The 23,767-nt window shown below is 38.2% G+C and overlaps 2 protein-coding genes across 4 annotated transcripts; one reads left to right on the top strand and one right to left on the bottom strand.

The window, feature by feature from the left end:
* Nucleotides 1–4,350: 4,350 nt before the first annotated feature.
* On the bottom strand, nucleotides 4,351–5,887 carry LOC103712886 (myb-related protein 305-like). The gene is made up of 3 exons (XM_008799580.4): nucleotides 5,604–5,887; nucleotides 5,320–5,449; nucleotides 4,351–5,087 (listed from the first exon to the last, which is right to left on the bottom strand). The coding sequence occupies exons 1-3, from the start codon at nucleotides 5,749–5,751 to the stop codon at nucleotides 4,445–4,447; spliced, it is 921 nt and encodes a 306-aa protein (XP_008797802.2). The 5' UTR covers nucleotides 5,752–5,887; the 3' UTR covers nucleotides 4,351–4,444.
* Nucleotides 5,888–16,333: 10,446 nt separating this feature from the next.
* Nucleotides 16,334–22,846, top strand: LOC103712887. Of its 3 annotated transcripts, none has more exons than XR_005512743.1 (8): nucleotides 16,334–16,763; nucleotides 17,732–17,776; nucleotides 17,894–18,041; nucleotides 18,260–18,329; nucleotides 18,445–18,493; nucleotides 19,116–19,229; nucleotides 21,397–21,535; nucleotides 22,475–22,846. XR_005512743.1 is itself a non-coding variant. In XM_008799581.3 (8 exons), exons 1-8 carry the CDS (start codon nucleotides 16,380–16,382, stop codon nucleotides 22,631–22,633), a joined length of 1,092 nt encoding a protein of 363 aa, XP_008797803.3. In that variant the 5' UTR covers nucleotides 16,334–16,379; the 3' UTR covers nucleotides 22,634–22,846. The 3 variants fall into 3 exon arrangements, 1 of the variants encoding a protein (XP_008797803.3); XM_008799581.3 differs by having other exon boundaries at nucleotides 19,132–19,229; XR_003386767.2 differs by lacking the exons at nucleotides 21,397–21,535; nucleotides 22,475–22,846 and having other exon boundaries at nucleotides 18,260–18,352; nucleotides 19,132–19,225.
* The last annotated feature ends 921 nt before the right edge of the window (nucleotides 22,847–23,767 follow it).

Below are 23,767 nucleotides of genomic sequence, written 5' to 3'. Positions count from 1 at the left end.
ATTTTCTTTAGCTATTATTTATGCATGTTGATTCATCCATGAGATGGTTTCTGTTGTTGGAAATTGGACTCGGGGGCGACCGGTGGTTGAGAAGGAGGAGCTTCAGCGTAAGATGGCGGATGGCGGTCTGTCAGCGAGCGGCGTCCTCCGGAAGACCTGCAAAAAGCCGGTGGTCGGGGTTTCCGGCGCCGGCCCTCCGATGCTTAAGTTAGAGAGGGCAAGTATGTGGAGGGAGAGAGAATATATCCCAGAGTTTCAAAGTCCAGCCCTCTCTAAGGATGAGGAGTTTTCCTTTTATAGAGGGGTACAGGTGTACCTATGATGTGATGGGGTGAACGGGTTACCATTGTGATTGAGCATGATCATATGAATTAATGCGTGATTGTGTGAATCAATGCATTGCCGTAGGAGATCAGGCCGGAGCCAGTGAGTCGTCGTGGCTGAGTAGCTTAGCTGTCTGCCGTGGAGGGCTTGAGGTCCGTTGATAGCTTTAATTGTTGAGTGAGCCGGAGATCAGCAGAGGCCATGCACATTAATTGTTGAGTGAGCCGGAGATCAGCAGAGGCCATGCGCATTAATTGTTGAGTGAGCCGGAGATCAGCAGAGGCCATGCACATTAATTGTTGACAGCGGTAGCAGGGCATGGTCTCCGATCGAGCTGCAGAAGGATGTGACCACAGCAGGTGAATGGTGAGGCCGGGCTTTCGAGATGAGGAATGCTAAGGTCGGGTGCCCGGGTCGGACGTCTCGAAGTCGGGCCTCTGGTCGGGAGCTCTGATGTCGGGAGCCCTGAAGTCGGGTGGCTCCAGGTCGGGCGCCTTCAGATCTGGCGGCTGCAGGTCGGACGCTTTTGATCACGTGTTGGCGATGTGCTCACGTGCAGCGGCCCAATTTATTTTCCCCCAACAGTTTCAACTAGATTTTCTTGTTTGTGATTGGTTGTGAATTGAAGTACATACCGTATCAGACGCATCTGGCATCAGGCATTTCACATCAAATTTTGCATCAATTGAGTGGATGCATGGGGCAGGCCGATTGCCTAGGTTGAGTCCCGTCCAAGCGGCCTACTGTTGAGAGGGCCACCCCCCTATTGTGCAACACAAACTAGCCTGCAGGCAGGACTACTGGGAGTAAAAAAAAGAAGCTATTACCTGCATCTAAGGAATAAAATGGTGAATGGTACGTTTACTTCCACACAAAAAAAGAAGCAAGGGAATAATTCTGATAGCATGTAGCTCTGATAGTTTCATTAAAAAATATATCGACAAGCAATTATAGCCTTCTAAACTTAACCAATGGAGGTTAAGAAAAACCCCTGTAACTGATATTGATTTTTTAGCCACTGTTTCATAGGAGTCATGTGGGTACTAATGCATTTGTAGTTGACCAAAAATCTGCTGTCAAAGGATTTAAACCATGTTCTCTTGCAAATTTTCCATTGAAGAGATTACTGACATTATATCTTGACAAAAATGTTTGAAGCAGTATGAGTAGGTTAGTATCTTCTCCTGAATGAGAGAACTTAATTACTGTGTTTTAGTTCAATCTATAACAAAGAACTCATATTACAATTCTATTTAAATATCCAGATTCTTAATTTAATGTATACTTGCTATCCCATATTGTTGCCTCTGCGGGCATCTTGTCTACATGACAATAAAAGGCCCCAAACTTTACACATACCAATTCAACTTCAATAAGATTATGTAGTTTTCATGCTTAGGGATGCTCTTGATTGTTGATGCTGCTACGCATCCTTTGTGGTTTTTACCGGAATATGCGCCCTAAGATGCACAAAAAAAAAAAAAGAGAGAAAAAGAAAAAAAATCCGTAATTAGGTTTTTCACATTTTCTTACCTCATTCTTGAGAATTCATGAAATGAGTCCTCAATTCTATATGATTTATAGCACAGCTAAGCCTAAGTAACGTGCTATAACCATCTTATCATCAAGGCTTACTTGGCCTATTTTATAGTACATTAGGCAACATAACTTTGTGTTTGAATACAAAGCACAAAATTAAACAAATCCTTCAAGATTCAATATGGGGTATGACTCACTTTATTATTATTATCCCTTTTGGATAGATACTTCGAAGAAAAATACTATCCATAATATCAGAATTCGGATGGAGGTCACATCCTAAGTACAAGTTTGTGTTGCAACTAGCAACACACCAGAGTTTATATATACTATACTTTTATTTGCCAAAATATTTATAAAATTCCCTTCAATCAAGGGCTGATGGGGATCGATTAGATCTACAATTTCTGGAAAAAAAGCCAGTCATCAAGCAAGTAATTTAAAGCCTTACCCCCCAATTTGCAAGTGTTAATGTATGATTGGATATTGTATCATATTCTTTCACAACTGGAGTTACATCTCTCTCTCTCTCTCTCTCTCTCTAGAACTATATGGTTAAATGGGACCCATGAAATAGACTTGACATAACATAAAAGGACCAGGGGTGGCTTCCCTAAAATTTAGTATCGTTGTTGTGTCATGCATTTCAAACCATGTACCGGTGGTCAAATTCTTTTTGTACGCTTTCTTCAGAGAAAACTTTCTTCAATCCTAGGGATTGGTATAATCGGTCAATGCTTCTTAACTACAAACAACCTCTATTTGTCACGCTCTGGCCCATATCATTATCCACCTCAGAGCAGGTTTTTGAATTGCTCTCAAGCACTGCAATTCTTTTATTCCATTGCTTTGTCAAACGGTATCGGTATTCTCCTTTTGATAAATCTAATTTCCAATGGCTGAGGATTAACCAACCGCAAGTTCTCAAGCAAAGCAGGGATTGCTTTATAAGTTCATATGGTATGAAAAAGCGTGATGTGTACTTAGAGTTCAACACATTAAGGTTTTCACAAATTTTGTACCATAAATTGGGATGGCAAATTACCGGCAATAAGACGGTCCGGATGCATTAGGATGGATTCTTCTTTCCCTTCTGTTCCGGGTCAAAAAGGAAGCTTAAGAAGGCTAAGCAGCCAATATGTTGTAAATTAGGTTCTCGTCCAAGCACAGTTGCTAGTATGGATTCTTCATTGTAATCATCAATATATATTTTTTCTTGGCTTCTTTGGTTTTATTTTTTTACTTTGGTAGTGAAAATAGAGTATTTCTTCCTATCATATACAAATAATCAATGATAATCGTATAAATTTTCTTGCACTTTCTTTCTTGGTATTCAAATATCCACGCAAAATGTGGATCGCTTTGAGATAACCAGAGCATTGCTGAATTATTGGAAGTTTGATCAACATTAAACAACTATTATAACAGTATGGGTGTCTAACCTTAAACGCTATCGACAACAAGCATATTAGGTTTTTTGACTGAAATTAGGCATATTAATTGGGACCTCTAACCATTCCTTTCAGGCATATTAGCAACTCTAGCAAGTGGCTCATCTAGCTGAAATTTAAAACGTTGTGAGCTAAGAATCACTTGCCAACTTGGTCTTCAATTTGAGAAGAGCTCTTGGGGCACTACCAAATGTTTTAAATTAATGAAGTATTACCTAACTACTCACAATTGAAATATTTAATCACCAAATGAAGGAGAGTTGCAACAGTCTTGCTTCTTTTTTTTTCCGTATGGACATCAGTCATCAGTAAAACGATTAGAATAATTTTGGTTCGATCGAAGCAGAGTCGGACGAGTACTGGAACTGCAAAAAGAGATGGATTTGCATGGGATCGGCCACGGCACCACATGTAGCCCAAATCGTTTTTCTGCAGACCGGCACGGTCGGCGTGTCCCACGTGGCACGTGGCATTCACATGGATACGTCCCACGTACGACAGGTAATCGGGCAAATGCCAAGGGCGAACGGGAATAAGAGGGTGATCCATCGCACTCTTGATGAGATGGTTCGACCACAAAGAGCCAGCCTCATGCCCCCTTCCTCGGCCATCACACCTTTGATCCCAATAACCCTGGCTTTAGTTTATGTCATGCTGGTGATGCCATCCAATTATATGTGGGGCCCTTTCTAAAGAGGGAGTGTAGAGATGCAGATAGCTTGGAAGCCATGCTTCCTAGAATCAGTAGGAGAGGACTTTGGTGGGTCTTGAGTGTTTGAAACATGCCTTTCTAACCCTCCAAAACAGCTGAGTGGAAGATGATTCGGGGGGGAGGATAAGAATTTGAGAGACTAAAGATCATGGTCCACCTCCATCCAATTAAACCCTCCCCTCCCCGGCCTCAACTTGATTCAAAGTGAAGTGACCACACATGCGATTCTTTGGCATGGCTTGAGAGCCCAAGTCAGGGAGCCAACCATTCTTTCTCTATCCCCACAGCCTCCATCACCTTCTCAAGCTAGATCTTTCTTTCACTTGGAGAAAACGACTTTCATTCAAATTCCAAAAGCACACATACACGCAAAAATAAGCTTGCACTTACACTCGCAATGGAAAATTTTACAAGGGACCTAGATTCCACCCCACTCATTTAGCTTTCTTGCATACCATAACTCATCCATGTTCCACAAGGCATCACCAATGTTGTCGACGCAATTATTGTCAGCCATGGTGTAGTCTGAGACTGAAAAGCCAAGCTGCGCTGCCGACACTACTGGGTCTAGATCCATAGCGTCTAGGCCGTAACTATTGTTAACGAAGTGGCCGGTCATGAATGGATTGAAGGAGAGACCGCTGTAATTATCGGGATGGCCCGATGAGAATTCGGACAAGTTTGGGAGTTGGGGCAGCGCCATCGAGCGGGAGGAGGTGCTGGGACTGTGATTCTCGGAGCCCGGCGGCTCGTAGGAGCTGCAGCTCTCAAATGGGCGGTGCATGGGTGGATTCGAGAACTGGTGGGGAGGCCCATGCGGAGTTTGCTCCATCATACCGGCGGTGGTCGTAGCATTGGAGTCTACTAGAGATGGCATGGATTGAGATGAACCCATGTTCTCGAGCAATCTCGGCATCCAGTAGCAACGGACAGCGTCTCTGAACATGCTGCTGTTGGCGTCGATCTTGAGCTGCCTTGCTTGCTTCTGAACCCGGGTTCTCCAATAGTTCTTGATCTCGTTGTCGGTCCTCCCTGGTAGATGTTGCGCAATCCTGGACCAACTAAATCCCAAAAAAAAGGGAAAAAAAACACCAGAAGGTGACGAGAGAAAGATGTGCTGACTATAGCAGAATATTATCTCTGGTATCATGCGACGAATGCTTGGAATTACTATCTGACAACATATGAAGCAAGAAACTTCGCCAAACAAATACTAATCTATTACATGGAATAAGACCAGATGCTAGAGAATTAATTATAAGTGATCAGTTGATGAAAAAAATGATCATCTACCGGTTTCCCCACTTGGAATGGAGTTCAAGGATCAAGAACTGCTCCTCCGGAGAGAGGTTGCCGCGTTTTACATCTGGTTTTAAGTAATTCAGCCACCTAAGCCTGCAACTCTTACCTGTTCTCTTCAAGCCTACAGGCATACGAAAAAAGATTAGCTACATAGATTAGTAACAAGTCCATACAACACAGCTGTGACTTTTGTCGGAAAATCTCGCTAAGTATGTATAGGCTTAGCTTGCTACAAAAAAGAAAAAGAAGAACTATATGTAGGCTTTGATGATTACCCGAGCACTTAGCGAGGAGATTCCACCGGCCTTCGCCATGGCAAGCAATGTAGTGGATGAGGAGGGCGTCCTCCTCGAGAGTCCAAGGCCCCCTCCTGAGCTCCATCTTGTCCTCCTCATATTTGTTGGATCCCCTCTTTTCAGACATTGTTATCACCCCTCCCAAAAGGCTCTCTAGGAGATGCTACAAAGGAGATGGGCAGCTAAGTCCCATGTTATATAGACCATTCCAAGAAGAGCCAAAGCCCACATATAATGGGATATAGATTTTTGGAAAATAAAGTAGCAACCTATGTGTGAACTCTATAGGCTTCCTTTATTTAAAGAGCTGGAGCAATCATGAAGGAATTTTTGGAGGTGGTTTACTCCTACTCATAGACTTGGGGCTTCTAGTGGGAGAAAAAAAAAAGAACGGGGACACCGAGTTTTCATTGGGAATGGGTCATTCATTCAAGCTGCTTTTGGAAGGTGTTTGCGGATTCTTTTCAACATGAAACGTGTTTGACTGACTAATATATCACACCATAGCTTATATTATTGAACTTAAGAGATTTAGGAGGGGGAAGAGAGAGAGAGAGAGAGAGAGAAAGAGAGAGAGAGAGAGAGAGAGAGAGAGAGAGAGAGAGAGAGAGAGAGAGAGAGTGGTGGGAGCTATCTGGTTTGCCTAATCTGGCGGCATTTCAGCTGTTGGAATTTTAAGGACATCCTTTTTCTCATCTCATCTGAGGTCTTTCAGGCTTCATCTTTCAAAGGATGTCTGCCTCACACGAACAAAAACAAGAGCACCTTTTCCTCATGCACTCTTGCTGGTTCAAAAGCCAAATTAGGCATCCAGTTAAGAGACAGCGTCCTGAGGTGTGAACATGGTATTTAGATTGTTTATTGTGGCATCCTTCACTTCATGGGCTTTTCTTTATTGTTTAGGCCTATTTAGGGGATTGTCCATCAGAACATCTATGCCAAAATTTGGATAAGACATGTCAGGTGAATAGCAGCAAAAGGAGTTAAAACTTGAGAATCTATATCACTATCCACCTGAGAACCACCCCCCACCAAGTTTAACCTTCCATACATGATACAACTCTTGTTCTAATATTCCAATTGCGTCCAAAGCCGTGGTAAAAGCTAATAAAGTTATACCACTTTTCTAAGATTCTTTCTCTCTCTCTCTCTCTCTCTCTCTCTCTCTCTCTCTCATTGTTTGAAGAAAAATCATACAATTAATCAACATGTATCCAATGGAGAAAGAATAAATAGCTTCTCCCTATTTCTCCAACCCAGAGATTTGTTTTTGTTATGTATGCTAGTTCAATTTGCATTACAATCTATATAACTATAAAATCTAATTATTCAACATGGACAGATAAATTGCTTCGTGTCCGTCTACTTAAAGAAAAATTAATTTTAGAGCTTGTAATAATCAGAATTGTACATGGAGACTGAAGGCTTTAATAAATCTTGCAAAGTTAAACAAATAAAACATTACAGATGCCATTTATATATAGGGTGCAATCTAGATAGCAACAAATTTGGTTATACATCTGCATATTACGACATTATAGGCTTGAGTGCTACAGGAACTGAGCCGTTACTATCAATATTCTTTCTCCATCGCAAAAAGGCCTGTGTCTCTCTACCTGTACATGATTTGGAAGTTTCCATCCTTCTCCTTGAATGCACATAAAGCTCTTTTTATCTAAGACAGTTCAAAAGTCTCGATGATGCTGTCTTTCTTATAAATGTATAGTCTTTCATGGACCACATACAATTACATTTCTATCACCTATAAAGCAGCAGATCTCATGTTGAATGTAGCATGCCACGGAATAATTAATATCTGCATATCTTATACCTATAGAAAAAGATGCACGGCATCTTTAGGTAATACTTATCTTATTCCCTTTAAGAATATAGGAGGGTCAATTTGATGTCAGTCTTTGCTTCCTCTTTAATTTCACATTTTTAGTAAATCCATGACACATTTTCTCTTGCTATGAGAAGATTGCATACATCTCCATATGTAGGCATGATGGATGGGGGATTCAATTTAAGACTATACATCGTTGCTTGCTTTAATATGGATATATAGAATTCTTATTTAACCATATGACTGTGTTTCCTAAAAACACAAAATCTATATATTGAGGGTTATAAGCATGTCAGATTGACAAGTTGATCAGATAGATATAGTTGATCAAGGAAAGCAGCTTCGGCTCCCTAGTAAAAGGGTTTAAACCTTCTAGTAGGATGTGAATGTTCTACAACGATGAAAGCAAAGGGAAGTAATAAATCATAGGTAGAGAAACAATAGCAAAGATATTGATTCCATAAAAGAAATATAATTGAATACACCAATAAGTATTCTCCATAAGGAAATGACCATCATGTTAGAGAATGGGGTAGTAAATCGATAAGGGCCTGGATGTGAAATTCTGTTGATGCTCAATGAACCACCTTCAAGGTAGGGATGCCGTGTTGAAGAATTTTAGATCACGTTACAGATGTAGCTAATCCTCGACGTTTGTTCTGGTATACATGATGAGAGGTTATGAAATCTTGACTAACATCGAAGCAGTCCATTGTCCATATATGTAGAGTGAATATGCCCAAAAGAAGCCTCTCTCTTATTATGCAGATTGATAGTTATGAATTTCTAGCAATAATCACACTTTTTGCTTAGTTTCTTGTCATCTTGGTAACTCCCTCCTTGTTGGTTGCCTGAGGTTACCTACATGAAGAACTCCTACTTGTTCAATATCCTTTAGAAACTTAATCCCAGAAATTAACTACCCAAACGGCCTCTTGCATAAGTGACAAGTGGCTAGTTTCTTTCAGCATCATGCACAAATGATTAGCCAAATCTTGATCAGTCTCAAAATTTTGATCATTTACTATTGTTGACAGAAAATTGATTAATTTTTGGGTGGAAACATTTTTTCCCTGTGGCTTAATGAAGATGGATATTGTTGTTGAGTTGGATAACCATAAGTTCAAATGTAGAAAAGGTTAGGTTGATCATAACAATATGCTACTAATTGATCAATCATCTTGACTACAACACATCATAATAACATCTAACCCTTCGACTATATATATTAACTATGATAAATCATAATTTAAAATCGATCAGACATTCTATCGATCATGATATGGGCCATAAGTTCGAAGAAGTTAATTATATATTTGTCATGATAATGGCCATAATTTTAAATAGGTCGGTCACACTTATTGACCACAATAGTGGACATAATTTTAAACAAACCAATTATGCCAATCGGTATAACAATAGCCATAACTTGGAATTGGTTGATCATTATTATTGACTATGATAATGACCATATTGTTGAGTAGGTTGATCATACTTATCAACCATCATAATAACTATAGTGTTGACTAGATTGATCAAACTCATCAACTATGACAATAGCCATATTGTTGAATAGATCAATCATACATAGAGACCATAATAATTGTCATGATTTTGAATGGTTCAATTGTAGTAATAATCCATACTTTTATCGGTTTTTCTAACCAACTCAAATGTACCCCTCAAGTATTTGGGCATTCAACTAATTGGCTTTTTCTAAGCCAATTGTGATGATGCCCCTAGGTTTAATTTGAAGTCAAGAAGAACATGAAATAAATATTGGTAGACTTGGATATACGTTCGATCTTTACATGAATTGACCATATCTTTTGAATGCCCAATTGATTGGTTTTTCTAAACCAATTATAGTGATGCCCTTTGAGTTTAAAATCAAATAGCACATGAAATAATTACTCAATGGCTTGCACGGGCCGCCAAATCTTCTCTTAGAGTGCAACTATAGTTGACCAATTTCATGAAATAAAATCTCACCGCTCAATACATTGGCCATCCTATGACCTCCAATTATTGTCTCTTGAGTTGTTTTGTAGTCTTGTTCAAAAATTTTAGCCACTTCTTGGTCTAAGGAACTGGTTGAGACTTTTCTATGAGAATCAAAAGTTTTTTCCCTGTTGTTTTCTCTAACAACATAAATTCGTCTTACTAGAATGATTTTCATACTTATTGATTGTGATTTCAACATTTCCATGCTATCATTCTCTTGAAAGTTTCACCCTAACAATCTGTCTTAGTTCTTTTCTTTTGAGATTCTATTCTATTAGGTGCCACCATCTTAAATCTCTATCGATTTATCCCATTCTCTAGCATGACGTCCATTGTACTTTGGAGAACAAATGTCGATGTATCTAATGTTATTTTTTCTATATAATCGAATTTTCATTGTTTCCCTACTTGTAAGTTATTACTTTTCCTTAGTGGTTTCTTTTTCTTTTCTTTTTTGCAATATTCGCATCTTATTAGAAAGTTGAAGTCCTTTGCTAAGATACAGAACCTATTTTCCTTCATTGACCATATATATTTGATCGATTTGTTTGATCTAGCATGCCTGTAGCCTTTGTCCATAGATCTTATGATTTTCATATAATATCTGATCAATGTTCGCCAAGTTGGAATGGAATGTTATGTTGGAAAATTTTAGACCAGGTCATGGATGCGGAATCCTCCCGATGCTCATCATGGTACATAGGAGAGGCATAAAAACTTTGTCCAATGTTGAGATAGTTAAATATCCAGGTATGCAGAGTGTATGCTCAAATAAAGCATCTTTCTCTTCTTATTATGCAGATTGGTAAATATTTCCAACAATCACTATCCTCTTTGGTTGGTTTCTTATCCTACCTGTTCTTGGTGATTGCGAGTAGTTACTTGCATGTATACATGACAAGTGGCCAAATATGGCTTGTGTCATGCATAAATGATTAATAAAATCTTTATTGATCTTATATTTTGACTATTTACTATATTTAGTCGATGATCGTTTATTTCTTAGGTGTAAACATTGAGGCCTTGCATAACTAATCACTTAAAATGATCTTGTCCTTCTCCAAATCAATGGCATCATCAGTGTCAAGGTGTTAAGATCCATTTCTATTTGATTTGGTAAATGATCCTTTATTTAAGGTAATCTGCATCATTAATTAGCAACTGCAATATAAAGTTAAAAGTTCTATATTTTTATTATTTATTTTAAATACTTTTAGAGCAGTTTACCAAATTGTTCACCTTACCCAATCTACAAAGCTATCATCCTATCATGACGACATAAAAGTGCAGAAGCTAGATAAACCGAATTGCTGGAATCAGATTACTGGTGCAATCTAACGTTTTACACAGTATACACAGCGTCGGTTTTTTAGCTTGATATCTCTAGACAACTGCCCACCATCATTAGGCAGAATATAGTTTTTTAGCTTGACAGCCCTAGACAACTGCCCACCTTGATGATGAGCAGGATTAGTGTGTCTTTTCTCATTTCTGAAACCAGCATCATCTGAACTATGGGTTCCGGAATGCACAGGACTTACTATTCCTTTTTAGATGGTCTACTTCAGCATTTTGGAAAAACCTACAGCCACTGCAGCCCATCAAATTAAGCAAATGATGTGAACTCTAAAAAAGATAGGAAATGTATGCTGTCAGGCAGGCAGGCAACAACAACAACAAAAAAAAAAAAAAAAGGCACAGGTAACATATATGATAGCACTGTTCAGAGAAAAAGAAATAAAGTAAAACATCCATATATATTATGGATGTTTGGTTGGTAGAAACCCATATGAAGGACATAGGAAGGACGAATCACACTGATTATTTTATGAACTAATAGCAGGAAGAATCAGCTTCTCCTGGTACTCTTTTTTTTTTTTTTTTTTTTGCTGAAGACTCCTGGTACTCTTTAAGGATAACAGTTTAACAGTCAAACAAACGATATAATAAATGCTGCGGCCATTCGACTAGTCACAGATCACTGTCCATACCTGGAGTGGAGTACCCATAGCATGTAACATCCAAATCAACTGGAGAGGAGGACAAAGGTACCCTCAGGTGAGGACAGTGTGATCGATCCAGTGTGCACAGCATCACATTCCCTGCCAATAATATGATCGAACTGTGCCATTTATATGGCCAGATTCTCCCACTGTAGCTAAAGTTAACCCACTTCACTGTTTAATTTGTGGGCTGTTAGTCAGCAGTTGTCTTTTTAAAAAAGAACAACTGGCTGGGGGGTGCTTGTTCGGTTCTTGCTCGGCCAAAGTTGGATGCCACACTGAAGTCTAGGGTTATGGTTGCGAATTTAGGGGATGGGAGAAATGGGAGCATTTTTCTGTGGACTTGGGACACTGAGAATAGTCCTTATTTGCCAATTCTCCAGGTCCAAATTCCTCTCATTAGTTGGAAATAGTGAAAAAGATCAAGAAGTACTTGATGTGCCAATACTTTGGTGCTAAATGCACCATAGCTAAATGGACTTGGAGGTTCTTTTCAAAGAAGAATATTTTTATGAAAAAAGGTTTGAAGCATAGATTGGTCTGGTTTGACGATGCCTAGTTGGAAGCAACTCTATCCACCAACACGCTGGTAGGTGGTGACAACACCAGGCAGGTTTTCAATTCAGGGTGCTGCACATCCAATGAATCTGATAAAAATTGTCATTGATCACCTCATGACTCCAAGGGATGGAAAACGATTGCGATGATCATTTCCTTTTTTTCTCTTTTTCCCTTCACGCATCTTTTCTTTTCTTTTCTTTTTTATTTTATCCTAGTGGATCGTATAGTCTAAACCTACTCTTAGGGTTAGATCGATTCTAAGCGATGACACGGAAGACAGTGACGATGACGACCGTAATACTTATGGTGACATGGGTAAGGATGGTGAAGCATCATTAGTTAAACCAAGTTTGTTGGTATACACCTCTTCAATGGTGGACAGATGTCACGTTGCACTTTACCATGCATGGGGGGGACCTATCTTTACATTGCCCACTAGTTGTTTATGCCCATGGATTAAGGAGAGAATTACTGAGCCCAGGAAGCATTACATGCAGGAATATTGACATCAATTCAAGACTAAAATAAGCAGGGATCGATACTGAAGAGAGCTAATTAAGTACAACAATTCTGCTTGATCATGGAATGTTAAAGAGTATCAACTTTACTTAATGGAGGTCATTAGTTTAAGTTCCACTAGTTTTACTGGATCTGTTCTTTCTTGAATAGACCAACTTTTGAAGAAGGAACTAGAGAAAAAAAGAGAGGAGTAAATTTTCTTTCCTGATACCTAGGCTAGTATCTTCACCATAGGCTTAAGAAGGTATTCAAAGACAACTTTTTATCCATAACATTTGAATAATCAGCAAACGTTGTCTTATAGATGGATCGACATTTAATTTCATATTAGTTTTAGTGGTCCTGCCATCCCATTGGTAACTGCTACCACCGCCCATGAGAAAAAAATGATTTGTTTAAGGTCATTAGCATGCTCCTTTTGATAGTAAGGCTGTAGTCATCAGTCAACAATTCATTTGGATATTGTTATTTGTAGTTGTAAGCCATTTTCTTATTGAAATGATGTATTATCTCATAAGAACTAGCTGCTAGTTCTCTGCTGTCCTTGTGACTGGTTGCCAAGGGGAACATGCATATGGTTTCAGTTGTGCTGGGAGCAACCACGCTCCCACAGCAACCAGAGTTCAGAGTTATGGTTGGAGAGCACAGGCTGAGCACTTGGAGATCCCATGCCCAGAGTTCAGAAGATGGTCTATGTCACTGCTTAATTATATTGTCCCTGGAGAGCCAACGTTCAAAATGAACCGAACCCAGAGTTTGCTGGTCTTAAAATGTGATTAGAAGAGCATGTAATTAAGATGTGTACCTGAGACTGATCATTTGCAGATCTACAACGTCGGCATTGGGTGTTTGAAATGCTGAGGGAAAAAAAAACGTGGGTTCTTAGAACGGTGTTGGTGGTTGCTATGCCATTAAATATTGAAAGCAGCCATTATATGCTGAAAATAAAGTTAGGCAGTAAGAATGGAGGTTTTCTCAGCAGTCATGCAAATCATACGTCATAAACAACTCAGAGTAAACTGATGGTATATATAAAATAAATCTTCTTCAAAACGTGAATAAATAGATGCTATATAGTTTGTGAGGAATCATACAAAACTCATCAAAGTCCACATAACAAAGTTTCTCCTAAAAAATATACATATAATATCATGTGACACCAGATCACTTTGCTCAAGAAGGTCAAGACGATATGTCTCATTTGTTATTAAGCTCCAGTCATTCGTCAGCACTAGATCGATTAGCTGTCGTTACAAACCATCGGTCCTCGGATGCTGGTGCGATCTAGGGTTGTCAAGAGACGCACGTCTTAGACTGGAACGAGCACCAAAGGTCGATGCTTCCTTGGTCTTTAAGTCACAGGCTCAAGACCAGGGAATGAAAGGTGATGGATCTCAGGCTCCAAATTAAGCTAGAAGGTGACTGCCTGCATTATTTTATTGGACTCGAAAGCCTTCTGTTTAGGAGTCATGATCCGATTAAGAGGATATTTAACACGTGCGCCGAGCTAGCTGGGACTGCCACCAGAAGAACCTTTAATAAAGTTATCATACAGGGATGGTCAAGGTAGTTTGTGCTTCTCGACTTTACGTATTCGAGTGGTTGTTTACGACCGCACTCAAGACGTTAGCAATAAGCATTCTAGAAGGGCAGGTGGTGGAGCGTGCATGCAGCTCTCGCTAAATATTCTTTATTCCGAGAGTTACAAGCTCATAAGCAATGATATTTTTACCTATCAGAATCTATTCAGCATTAGCTTTTTTATGGAAGTGTGATAGAAATTATATATGGAATGCAGCATAAAGTCATCAACAACCTTAACCTTAAGCAGACCAGCACCTATGACCTGCCCAATTCCATTCTCTCCTCGGGGCTACAAACCATAAATGCTCTGATTAGCAATATTTTACACTGTTTGCCTTCTTTTGCACACAACCTCAGTGATGTGGAATCTAATTAGTTTCTGTGCTCATCTAATAATTAGCAACCGGCTCAGGAGGTTTAGCTGAGCACATTATATTGACACAACAACTCCACTTGTTGGGCCTAGGACACTGTCAGCCCATGTAAAAATGATTAAACAATGGTGTTTTTATCGACATATAGCCCAGTTAGCCCAATGTAATTTGGACATGGACATGGCCAGAGCCAACTTTGTGATGATTGTAATTAACTTTATATAAACTGAGTTTTGAATGGATCTCTAACACTCGAGAGGTCCGTTTCTTACTATTGGGTAGGGGTGGCAATCTGGTCAGGTCGGATTTGATTCGGGTTGGGTTGGATGCAGATCGGATCAAAACTTCGTCAACTCAAACTCGACATGTTTATTAAATAGATTAAAAATTCATATATCAATTCTACCTGTTTATTAAATAGATAACTTGATCCGACCTACATAATCCGTTTATTAAATTGATCAAGTCAGATTAAACGGGTTAAATAGGTTAAGTAGTGGATACATGACACAAAAGGTTGTCCCTTCATCGTATTGAGCTTGAATTGAACAACTCCAACAAGCTCTAAACGTGAATTTCTCATAAACTGAGCATTAGGTAACTTGTACACTTGACCTATAATTCAACTAGGCTAGAAGCACTTCAAATTATAAGTGAGTAGCTGTACACCCTACACCAAACACTAAACTACCCCGTTTGAGATCAATGACAAGAAATTAGAAAAATAATATGCTCGCAAATGTGGGTTGTCAAGCCTGGACCATTGCCCAATTGGCTCTCTCACCTTCTTTTGTCACTCAGATAATATAAATGTCGTCAAATTTGCGTAGGTGACAAGTCAGATAAGATATAATTATAATGGAATCAAGGTCGGTTTTGAAGACTTTGTTGGGTTAGGATACATTCATTGACTAGTTTCGATTAGACAATTACTTTTTTTACCATAAATATCTAGGCAAGCTAATAGAAATTGATCAACCTTCTAGAACACATAGAATAGAATAAGCTAATCTCTCCTCATCAACAACACAAGTAAGGTATCTACTCATGATATGTATTGTTAAATTTATCCATGGGAAAGGTTTTTTTCCCATAAACATCTAGGCAAGCTAATAGAAATGATCAACCTTCTAGAACAAATAGAATAGAATAAGCTAATCTCTCCTCATCAACAACACAAGTAAGGTATCTACTCATGATATGTATTGTTAAATTTATCCATGAAAAAGGCTATTTATCATTGAACCTTTACCTTATGCGAATAAACAACTTACTTTCGCTCAATAAGAAACCTTCAACAATACAACCTGAGAATCTGGAATAAGTAGTTACATATTACTGCATGTGTCTTCGTTTCTACATGTGCATGTAGATTAATTTTCTTTGGATCATCAAATTTGATGCCTGCATTGCTTTTGGAACATGTTCCTCTTTGTCCATTTATACTCATGTTTGAGTATCAAGCATTGATGCCAAGCATCAATGGATAAAGATAGCTAAGTACGTATCCAAATGATTCGATCTCTATATTAGAATAAAAAAAAATATCGTATTGTGTTCTTGATCAATTTGGAATCAAGGTGGATAATTGGTTACTTGATCGACACCACCAATTTGACTGTGTACTAGGTTGAGCCGTTAACCGACCTTGATATTTTTCCCGGAAAGTTACAGGGAGGCTCGGATGACTGCCTCATCAACCCACGGTTTCATCACAGCCGTCCACAAAATCTCACTTTTATCCGTGTAAGGATGACGTGGCAGTCTTAGGCAATCCTCCACGCTCCGTGAGCGAATCACGTGCGCTGTTCTCTTTGATCTCCGGGCACGGCACGTGAGCCGGTCTCCACGCGACTCCCCAGCCATGGCGGCCGTCCTTCTCACGCTCCCGACGCAATCCGCTCTACCCTTATCCTTCCGGCCGCCTAGGAAAAAGACCCCGATACCCCTCTCAGCCCTCGCCACCGCGTACAGGGCGCGAGCTCCGTACCCGCTGATGGAGGGGCAGTCTCGTCGTTTCCACCGGCTGCCCTCCGGCCTCAACATGGAGGTCATCTTCCAGAAGGGCCTCTCGTCGGCCGCGGTGGCGGCGGCCGCGGCGGAGGAGGAGGCGGAGAAAGGAAGGCGCCCTCCGCCTCTGGTGTTCGTCCACGGGAGCTTCCACGCAGCCTGGTGCTGGGCCGAACGCTGGCTCCCCTTCTTCTCCCGCGCCGGCTTAGACTGCTACGCCCTCAGCCTCTTGGGCCAGGTCTAACCTCGTTTGATCACTTCTATCATCTATTTATTTATTTTTCGGCTATGCATATAATTTGGATACGAAGATGATGCCATTGGAGTAGTCGTCGTCGAGTTTTGCCCGTTAGATGCTCGACGAATTTACTGCTTGTGTGAGAAGAGGAAAGTGGCGAGGCTTAGGCTGACAATGTAGAGTACTCGACAGGGTCAGGTTGGACAATTTTTTGGGGGTTTTAAGTCAATTGTGGTTCCTTTTGTATTATTTTGTTCTGAAATGATTTTGTGATTTATCTTTCTGAAATATAAAAAATTATGGGAGGAATTGGGATGACTCCAATAATGAGATTCCGTGATGGATTTGATAGAGGAGAATCGTCTCTGTGAATAGGTTTGGGGAGATAAGGTGGTCCGTAAATTGATGTGTAGCTAAACGTATGAGATCACTGTGTCGGTTAAGAGGGAATGTGGGGCATGAATTTTGCGAGCACTTGATGCATAGGTAAGAAATCGATGTGTTTAATTTTAAAATGTTGTTAAGTTTTGAATTAGTATCGAGACCCTGAGTTTAGATGGTCTACCTTGTATTTTCCTCAGTTTGTTTGGTGGGATCAGGGTTTCAAACCAACCAGTAGAATGATAATTTAAAACATGCATGCACGCACACATACACATTAAGTTTTCTAGAATTATACCGATAGGAGGAATTGAAGCAGCAATTGGTTTTTAAAGTTTTTCTCTGATCTCTTGGACCTTTTTTAAGCATATACATAATTACTTGCATATTTTATTATAATCTTATTTAGTTATACTGAGATACTGCTTTAATTACTTCTTCAAATACCATGTATTTATAACCTAATATTCATGATGAGTTACCACACTATTTCATTATCGTCAGTCAGAATTGAGCAGTGTCCTCTGATCAGTCTATGTAAATATCTAGTTTATATTGTTAAGTACCATACTTTGCTATGTTGTCAGGGTGAAAGTGATGTGCCTACAGGAGCAGTAGCAGGCACTCTCCAGGTATTTCAGCAGATCTTTTATTTTTCAGAGTAACTCCTACTGGCTTCAGCTGGAAGGTTTTGGAGGTGCCCTGTTAGGTACTTCAATCTTATCAAAGTCTGAAAACCTATGCAGTAGACACATACAAGTGATATAGCTGATTTCATCCGAAAAGAGGTCAGCCTGCCACCCGTTTTGATTGGACATTCATTTGGAGGACTCATTGTGCAGTCATACATTTCAAACATGATGGATCAGTATTCCTCCAGTCAAACATCTTCTGATGGTTGGTGCACAGTTCACACTTAACTATATTTCTCTTTTATTGCCCTAACTTTCATATTTAATTCTCTATGTTGTCCTTTTCAAATTCTTATTTTGTGATTCAGATTTGATGAAACTGCTGATTTGGTAAAATATACTTCAACATACTTTTATGCTTTGTTTTTCTTTTTTGTTACTAGAGGGCTTAAGAATATTAAAAACTATTTCTGCTGATTGTAGATAGGAATGCTTGTCACCCACTGCTTGCAGGAGCTGTGCTTGTATGTTCTGTTCCTCCTTCTGGAAATAGGTGATTGTGCATACAGAAAAAGGGTGACCATTATCTTGTTATGTAACTATCTCTTTATTTTCCTATTCGAATAAAATGACCCATATATAAAGTATGTCATATTATTTACATGCAGTGGTCTAGTGTGGCGGTATCTCATGACCAAGCCGATTGCCGCTATTAAGGTAAATAGTGTCCAAGTTGTCTGTTTTTTCCTCTCATGATCTGGACATTTATTTATATGCAGTTAGTATACTATGTAGTATATCATATATTGATTTATATTTTATCTAGTAGATGTTTCAACTTTCTAGGAGTAGTTTGTCCTTTTTCCCTGCTGATAAAGGCAACAACCTTCGCTGTGAAAATGAATGCATTTGCACTTTACCATGGAATGGTTCCATGTTTCTATCAAATCCATAATTATTAACAACAAAAGAATCACTTGGAAAGCTGAAATCATTTCCAGACACTGATGTTTACTTAGAAATGTTAGGCCTTGCTGTTTGCATTGTCAAATACATATATGTCTTAAAACCTTCATTATATCAATCATTAACTTATAAATCTTTTCCACAACCTTCGGTTTTTTCAATTTGGCGTATGCACACACTTGTTTGCTTGACTGCACAAGCTCCAACTTATCGTTGATGGCAGGTTTTAATTTTTGAGGTATAGATGGTGCATCATGAAGATTTGTGAAAGAAAATCTAGTTTGAGTAGTGGCCCTACTTTTCATATTGTCATTTATGCATAATATTTGATCTTTGACATTCTGGATTTTAGGTGAATATTATCAATACTCAGTTTATTCCTTTATCAGGTAACGCTGAGCTTGGCTGCAAAAGCTTTTGCAAATTCTCTGCCCCTTTGCAGAGAAACATTTTTTTCTTCAACAATGGAAGATCAACTAGTCCTAAGGTATGTGCATGATTGCACTATAATTTATTAATGCACTAAATTCTTATCAAATGACCAATCCATTTTCTTTTTGAAAGGGAAAATGAACCCACCATTTTTTCATGTCTTTGCCCATTTATTTTTCAATCAAAAATATTAAATGTTACTGTTCCAAGAGTATACTAGCTTGAATCAATCATAAACTTGGTGCAGATTCATATTGCTAGTACCTAGAAACTTATCTTGACGTGCATACATAGTTCAGATGAACATAGAAGAAAGCTCTTGGTTGGTTACCTTTCTTACAAACTGCTTATCAAATGTCGGCCCATCGAATGTATAAATTAGGTCTTCAAAGAACAGCAAGAAACAAGCATAAAGAGCACCTAATCATCCTTCATCACTTTTGTAGCCCATGTGATGCAAAAAAGGGCCACATTTTTGTTTGAGACTTGAAGGAAAAAAAGAACTCTGCTTTTACTCCGAATTATTTTGAATGTTGGTAAGATGTTGACCTGTTATTACAAAGTAATTATAAAGTTGCAAATCTTGCTCAAGAAAATGTCGATATTTACTGTTTACCTCCTCTTCCTTTATTATTTATTTTTTTATTTATTTTGGCTGAAGGGAAGGGGTAGGGGTAATTGATAGTGGGGCAAGGGGAGTTATTGGAATAGAGGTGTCTGGGAGATCCAGACAAAGGACAAAAAACACTGTTTTAATAGGCAGACACGTAGCCTTAGGCAGGTGCTCAGCTGGCCTGCTAAGGACTAAAGTGTTTATGTGGACCCTGTAAGTGTCTTGGACACCTAGACCTAGGTAGCCCAGCTGGACTGCTTTTGGACTATACTTTTGTCTAGGATAAAAATAATAGGTAGTTGGCAGGATGTGTGGGGTTTATTTGTTTTAACCTCATGTCTATCTTGTTGGTTTTCCTAGCACCTTAAATTTGATGCATCCTATAAGTTTCATTACTTTCAATAGGATCTTTGCATCCAACTTCGTATTCATCGTTTGTCATTTGATCAAGTTTGTTTTGCACTAGCTTGATCATTGAATTTTTGAACACTTGATTGCTGATTGGTTGTGTTATATATTTATAGGAAAATATTGTTCTTTCACTTATTAGCATTTCATGTTACAATTAGATCCTCAAATAGCCACGCAACTTCATATTTTTATTTCTTTTACTAATTAATTCATAATTCGTCTAGTTATTTTTATTTCCTGACTAGTATTTTTCTTAACTAGTTTTTTAAAGCTATCCACCTACACTTCAATTTCTGCCTAACAATGTGGAAGTCTTGGATCACCCTAAGGAGTTCTCAATAAAAAAAATGTACTAAATTATCTTTTTTCTTAACTGTATAATGGGAAGCTAGCCCTCATGCAAGGAAAGAGGGCATGGAAATTATTCTGCTTCTCTATCAACTAGTGCTATATTTTTCCTGACTTCTGTTTTATACTCATATTTACACATACTTATGTGGCAGTCTCTTACAATAATGGGTATGGAGATCTCATGTTTGTTTTCTGGCATGCTATATAGGGCTATGATGCTGGAAAACCTGGAAACATATTTTGATTTTGTGGTCCTCTACTCTTTATTCATTTAGGTTGAAATTGTCTTCCTTTATTTATAGATAGCATTTTCTTACCTCATACTCTAAAAGAAAGTGGAATCAATATTATATTTACCTGTAGAGATTCTATCCAATCCAGCTTCTAACAATTTATGATGCGATTGTGATAGAAAAAAAAAATCTTATGTACCTTCCTGCTAGATAATAACAATAATGTGCAACTAGTGCACTTAGCATTCACGTGTATCACCACGGTAAAATACAAACATTTATAGTTTATAGATAGACACCATTAATGACAATGGTCAACAACTTGCTTGTGAAATATTAAATAATTAGTTATATAGTAAAAACATATCGTAGGAGTAATACATGTAGAAGCCTTCTGTCAACTTGTGGTTTGTATGTGTCTTCTTATTGCCATTGTTTCACATTGAAGGCCAAGTTAGGTAATAGGATGTTCCTGCAGTAGTTATTACATCAGTCCAGAGGTAATATAATGGCTAAAAAGTAAATAGCATTAACTGTCTTTAATTTCTAATTTTTCTTAATCCTTTATTGGTTTCTCACATGGACTTCTGGATCCTGCTTTTGATTCATTATAGGTATCAGGAGCTAATGAAAGAAAGTTCGAAGCTGCCATTATTCGACCTAAAAAAGCTTAATGCATCTTTGCCTGTACCTTCAGTGTCAAAGAATTCTATACAACTCCTTGTAATGGGTTCAAGTGATGATTTCATAGTTGTGAGTAATTATATTTTCCTATCAGTACATATTTCTTTAACATTGTTTGATTATGTGGATCCTATGATAGGAAATGTTCCATTAATTATTATGAAGTTGTGAGATGTATAGAAAAATCACTTTCCACATACTATGGTAAATTATGGAATGCGATTAATGTATCAAAAAGAGAAAGCGTAGAGGCTCAGGTGGAGACCTTGAGGCGTGAGGCTTGAGCATCACTAGTATTCCTTCTGCAGGTTTAGGTCTTTAATCTTCAGGCATGGGTGGCTGCTTTTGCTGTAATTGCCAAAAGTTTAGGAATGGACCATTTGTCAACTTTTCCACTCTTGAATCTAAAAGTTTAATCCAGTAGCTTTCATCTCATTAAAAATTTTGCTGGTAACCATAGAAAGGACTAAGATGAGATAAAATCTGAACTATCAGCTCCAAAGGTTTGTTAAAGCTTTGAGCAGATGACTGAATTTATATTTATATTTTATCTATAATTTATATTTTTTGCTCTATCTTTTTGGGTTTGTGCCTGCAACGTGTTCACATGAACACACACGTGCATGGATGCATGCACGTACATATGTATGCATGTGTACATGCAAAAGCGTGTTTGGGCATCTATTATGGAACGCTCGAAAGAGAATAGCTGCCTTTTTCCATCTTTCTCACTTTCTTTCCTTCTCTTTCTCTGTTTCTGCAGAACATATATTGGTGGTTTTATTTTATGGTACTTAATTGTTCCTCATAAAATATCTCTATGATGCCTTTTAGATTTTCTTCTTGAAGTCCTCTTCTGCTTTTTAATTGCTTGCTGTAGATAATTTAGGGCCATTTCTGGACTCATGACTTCTAAACAATAAAAAAGAGTATTTTTTGGCTTCTTATTCTGACATTATTTGCCTTTAAAATATCTTACGCTAGATTATAAAATTTATTAAACTGCAGGACGCAGAAGGGCTTCATGAAACAGCAAAGTTTTATGATATGCATCCAGTTTGCGTGGAAGATGTTGCCCATGATATGATGTTAGATTCTTCATGGGAAAAAGGTGCAGAAATAATTTTGTCATGGCTGAAGAACTTACATTATGAGAAAATTCCTTGATTAGTTGACAAGATCTTCTAGAGCTTTCCTTTTCCTATAACTTTTGATTTAGTGCCATAATTTTTCTTGTCTGTGCAAATTATTTGAAATTCCAGATTGATATGCACCACTTGAAAAGGTCACAACTGTCATGCTAACAATATAACGGAAATACAAGCTTTATTCTTTTCTTATTATTTATGAAGGTTGTTCTCTTTGATGTTTCCAAACCTACTTCAATCGGTAGTTACATGATTAATATCTTATATTACATTACTATAAGTGAAGCCTGCATACATTGTTTTCCTTAACCAGATATCATTCTTATGGCAATCATTCTATTTACATTCTACAAGTAGTTTGGAATGAACCACCTCAAGATAACATTATTGGCCTCATTGTGGTTTAATATGGTAGCCTACACTGTTGGGTCTGTGTGTAAATTTGTTCTTCTATTTATTGTATGGGTTTCTACATGGACCCTCGATGTAGTATATGCAAACCATAGCATGGTGTCATGTTGATCGACTATAAGCCATTTAATTGTATATATTGACTTTGTCTTAATGAGAAAATAGCATACTCTCGAACAATTCTTCAATTTTATTGTATCAAATCTGTAATCACATAGTGTGATCATTTTGAAAGACTTCCAAAAAAGAGAAAAAAGAAAATAAAAAGGAAAAAAAACTAATCATCAGTGAGAGATCCTGACTATTGGATCTGATCTCCATGAAGTAAGCATCATTTCTGTACTTGATAATTAACTTCAAACATGATGATAGATTTGAAGGTTTCTAATCAAAACCTCTTTGATTAAATAGTTCTAGCCTAAACCTGAAAGGCATATTTTCAAAACATGGTACAATATTGAATTGAGCTTAGTTCCATGTTGTTCAAGAATAAACTTCATCTAATAAACAAAAAATGTATGAATTTTATAAGTAGTACAGTGGATATCTTAAGAAAAGAGCAGTCCAGTTGATGAAGCTCCCACTACTATAGGATTTGAGAAAGGTCGGATGTACATAGCCTTACCTCCACATGCAGAGAGGTTGTTTCGATATTTCCACCTATGACATGCAGGTCCAATGGAGCAACCTTACTGTTGCACCAAGGCTTACCTCACAGCAGATATTTGATTTGCTAAAATAA

Source organism: Phoenix dactylifera, chromosome 8, assembly GCF_009389715.1.
Source record: "Phoenix dactylifera cultivar Barhee BC4 chromosome 8, palm_55x_up_171113_PBpolish2nd_filt_p, whole genome shotgun sequence".
Classification (NCBI taxonomy): domain Eukaryota; kingdom Viridiplantae; phylum Streptophyta; class Magnoliopsida; order Arecales; family Arecaceae; genus Phoenix; species Phoenix dactylifera.
Note: the sequence above shows the minus strand (reverse complement) of the source record. Positions and strands in the feature narration are given on the sequence as shown.

Excerpts from the sequence above, each read along its gene's own strand:
- LOC103712887 (XM_008799581.3), top strand. The coding sequence starts at position 16,380 with ATGGCGGCCGTCCTTCTCACGCTCCCGACGCAATCCGCTCTACCCTTA. Across the intron at positions 18,330-18,444 it reads GTTCCTCCTTCTGGAAATAG|TGGTCTAGTGTGGCGGTATC; the intron begins GTGATTGTGCAT and ends ATTTACATGCAG. Across the intron at positions 18,494-19,131 it reads AGCCGATTGCCGCTATTAAG|GTAACGCTGAGCTTGGCTGC; the intron begins GTAAATAGTGTC and ends TTCCTTTATCAG.
- LOC103712886 (XM_008799580.4), bottom strand. The coding sequence starts at position 5,751 with ATGTCTGAAAAGAGGGGATCCAACAAATATGAGGAGGACAAGATGGAG. Across the intron at positions 5,450-5,603 it reads TCTCCTCGCTAAGTGCTCGG|GCTTGAAGAGAACAGGTAAG; the intron begins GTAATCATCAAA and ends GTATGCCTGTAG. Across the intron at positions 5,088-5,319 it reads CATTCCAAGTGGGGAAACCG|TTGGTCCAGGATTGCGCAAC; the intron begins GTAGATGATCAT and ends TTTGGGATTTAG.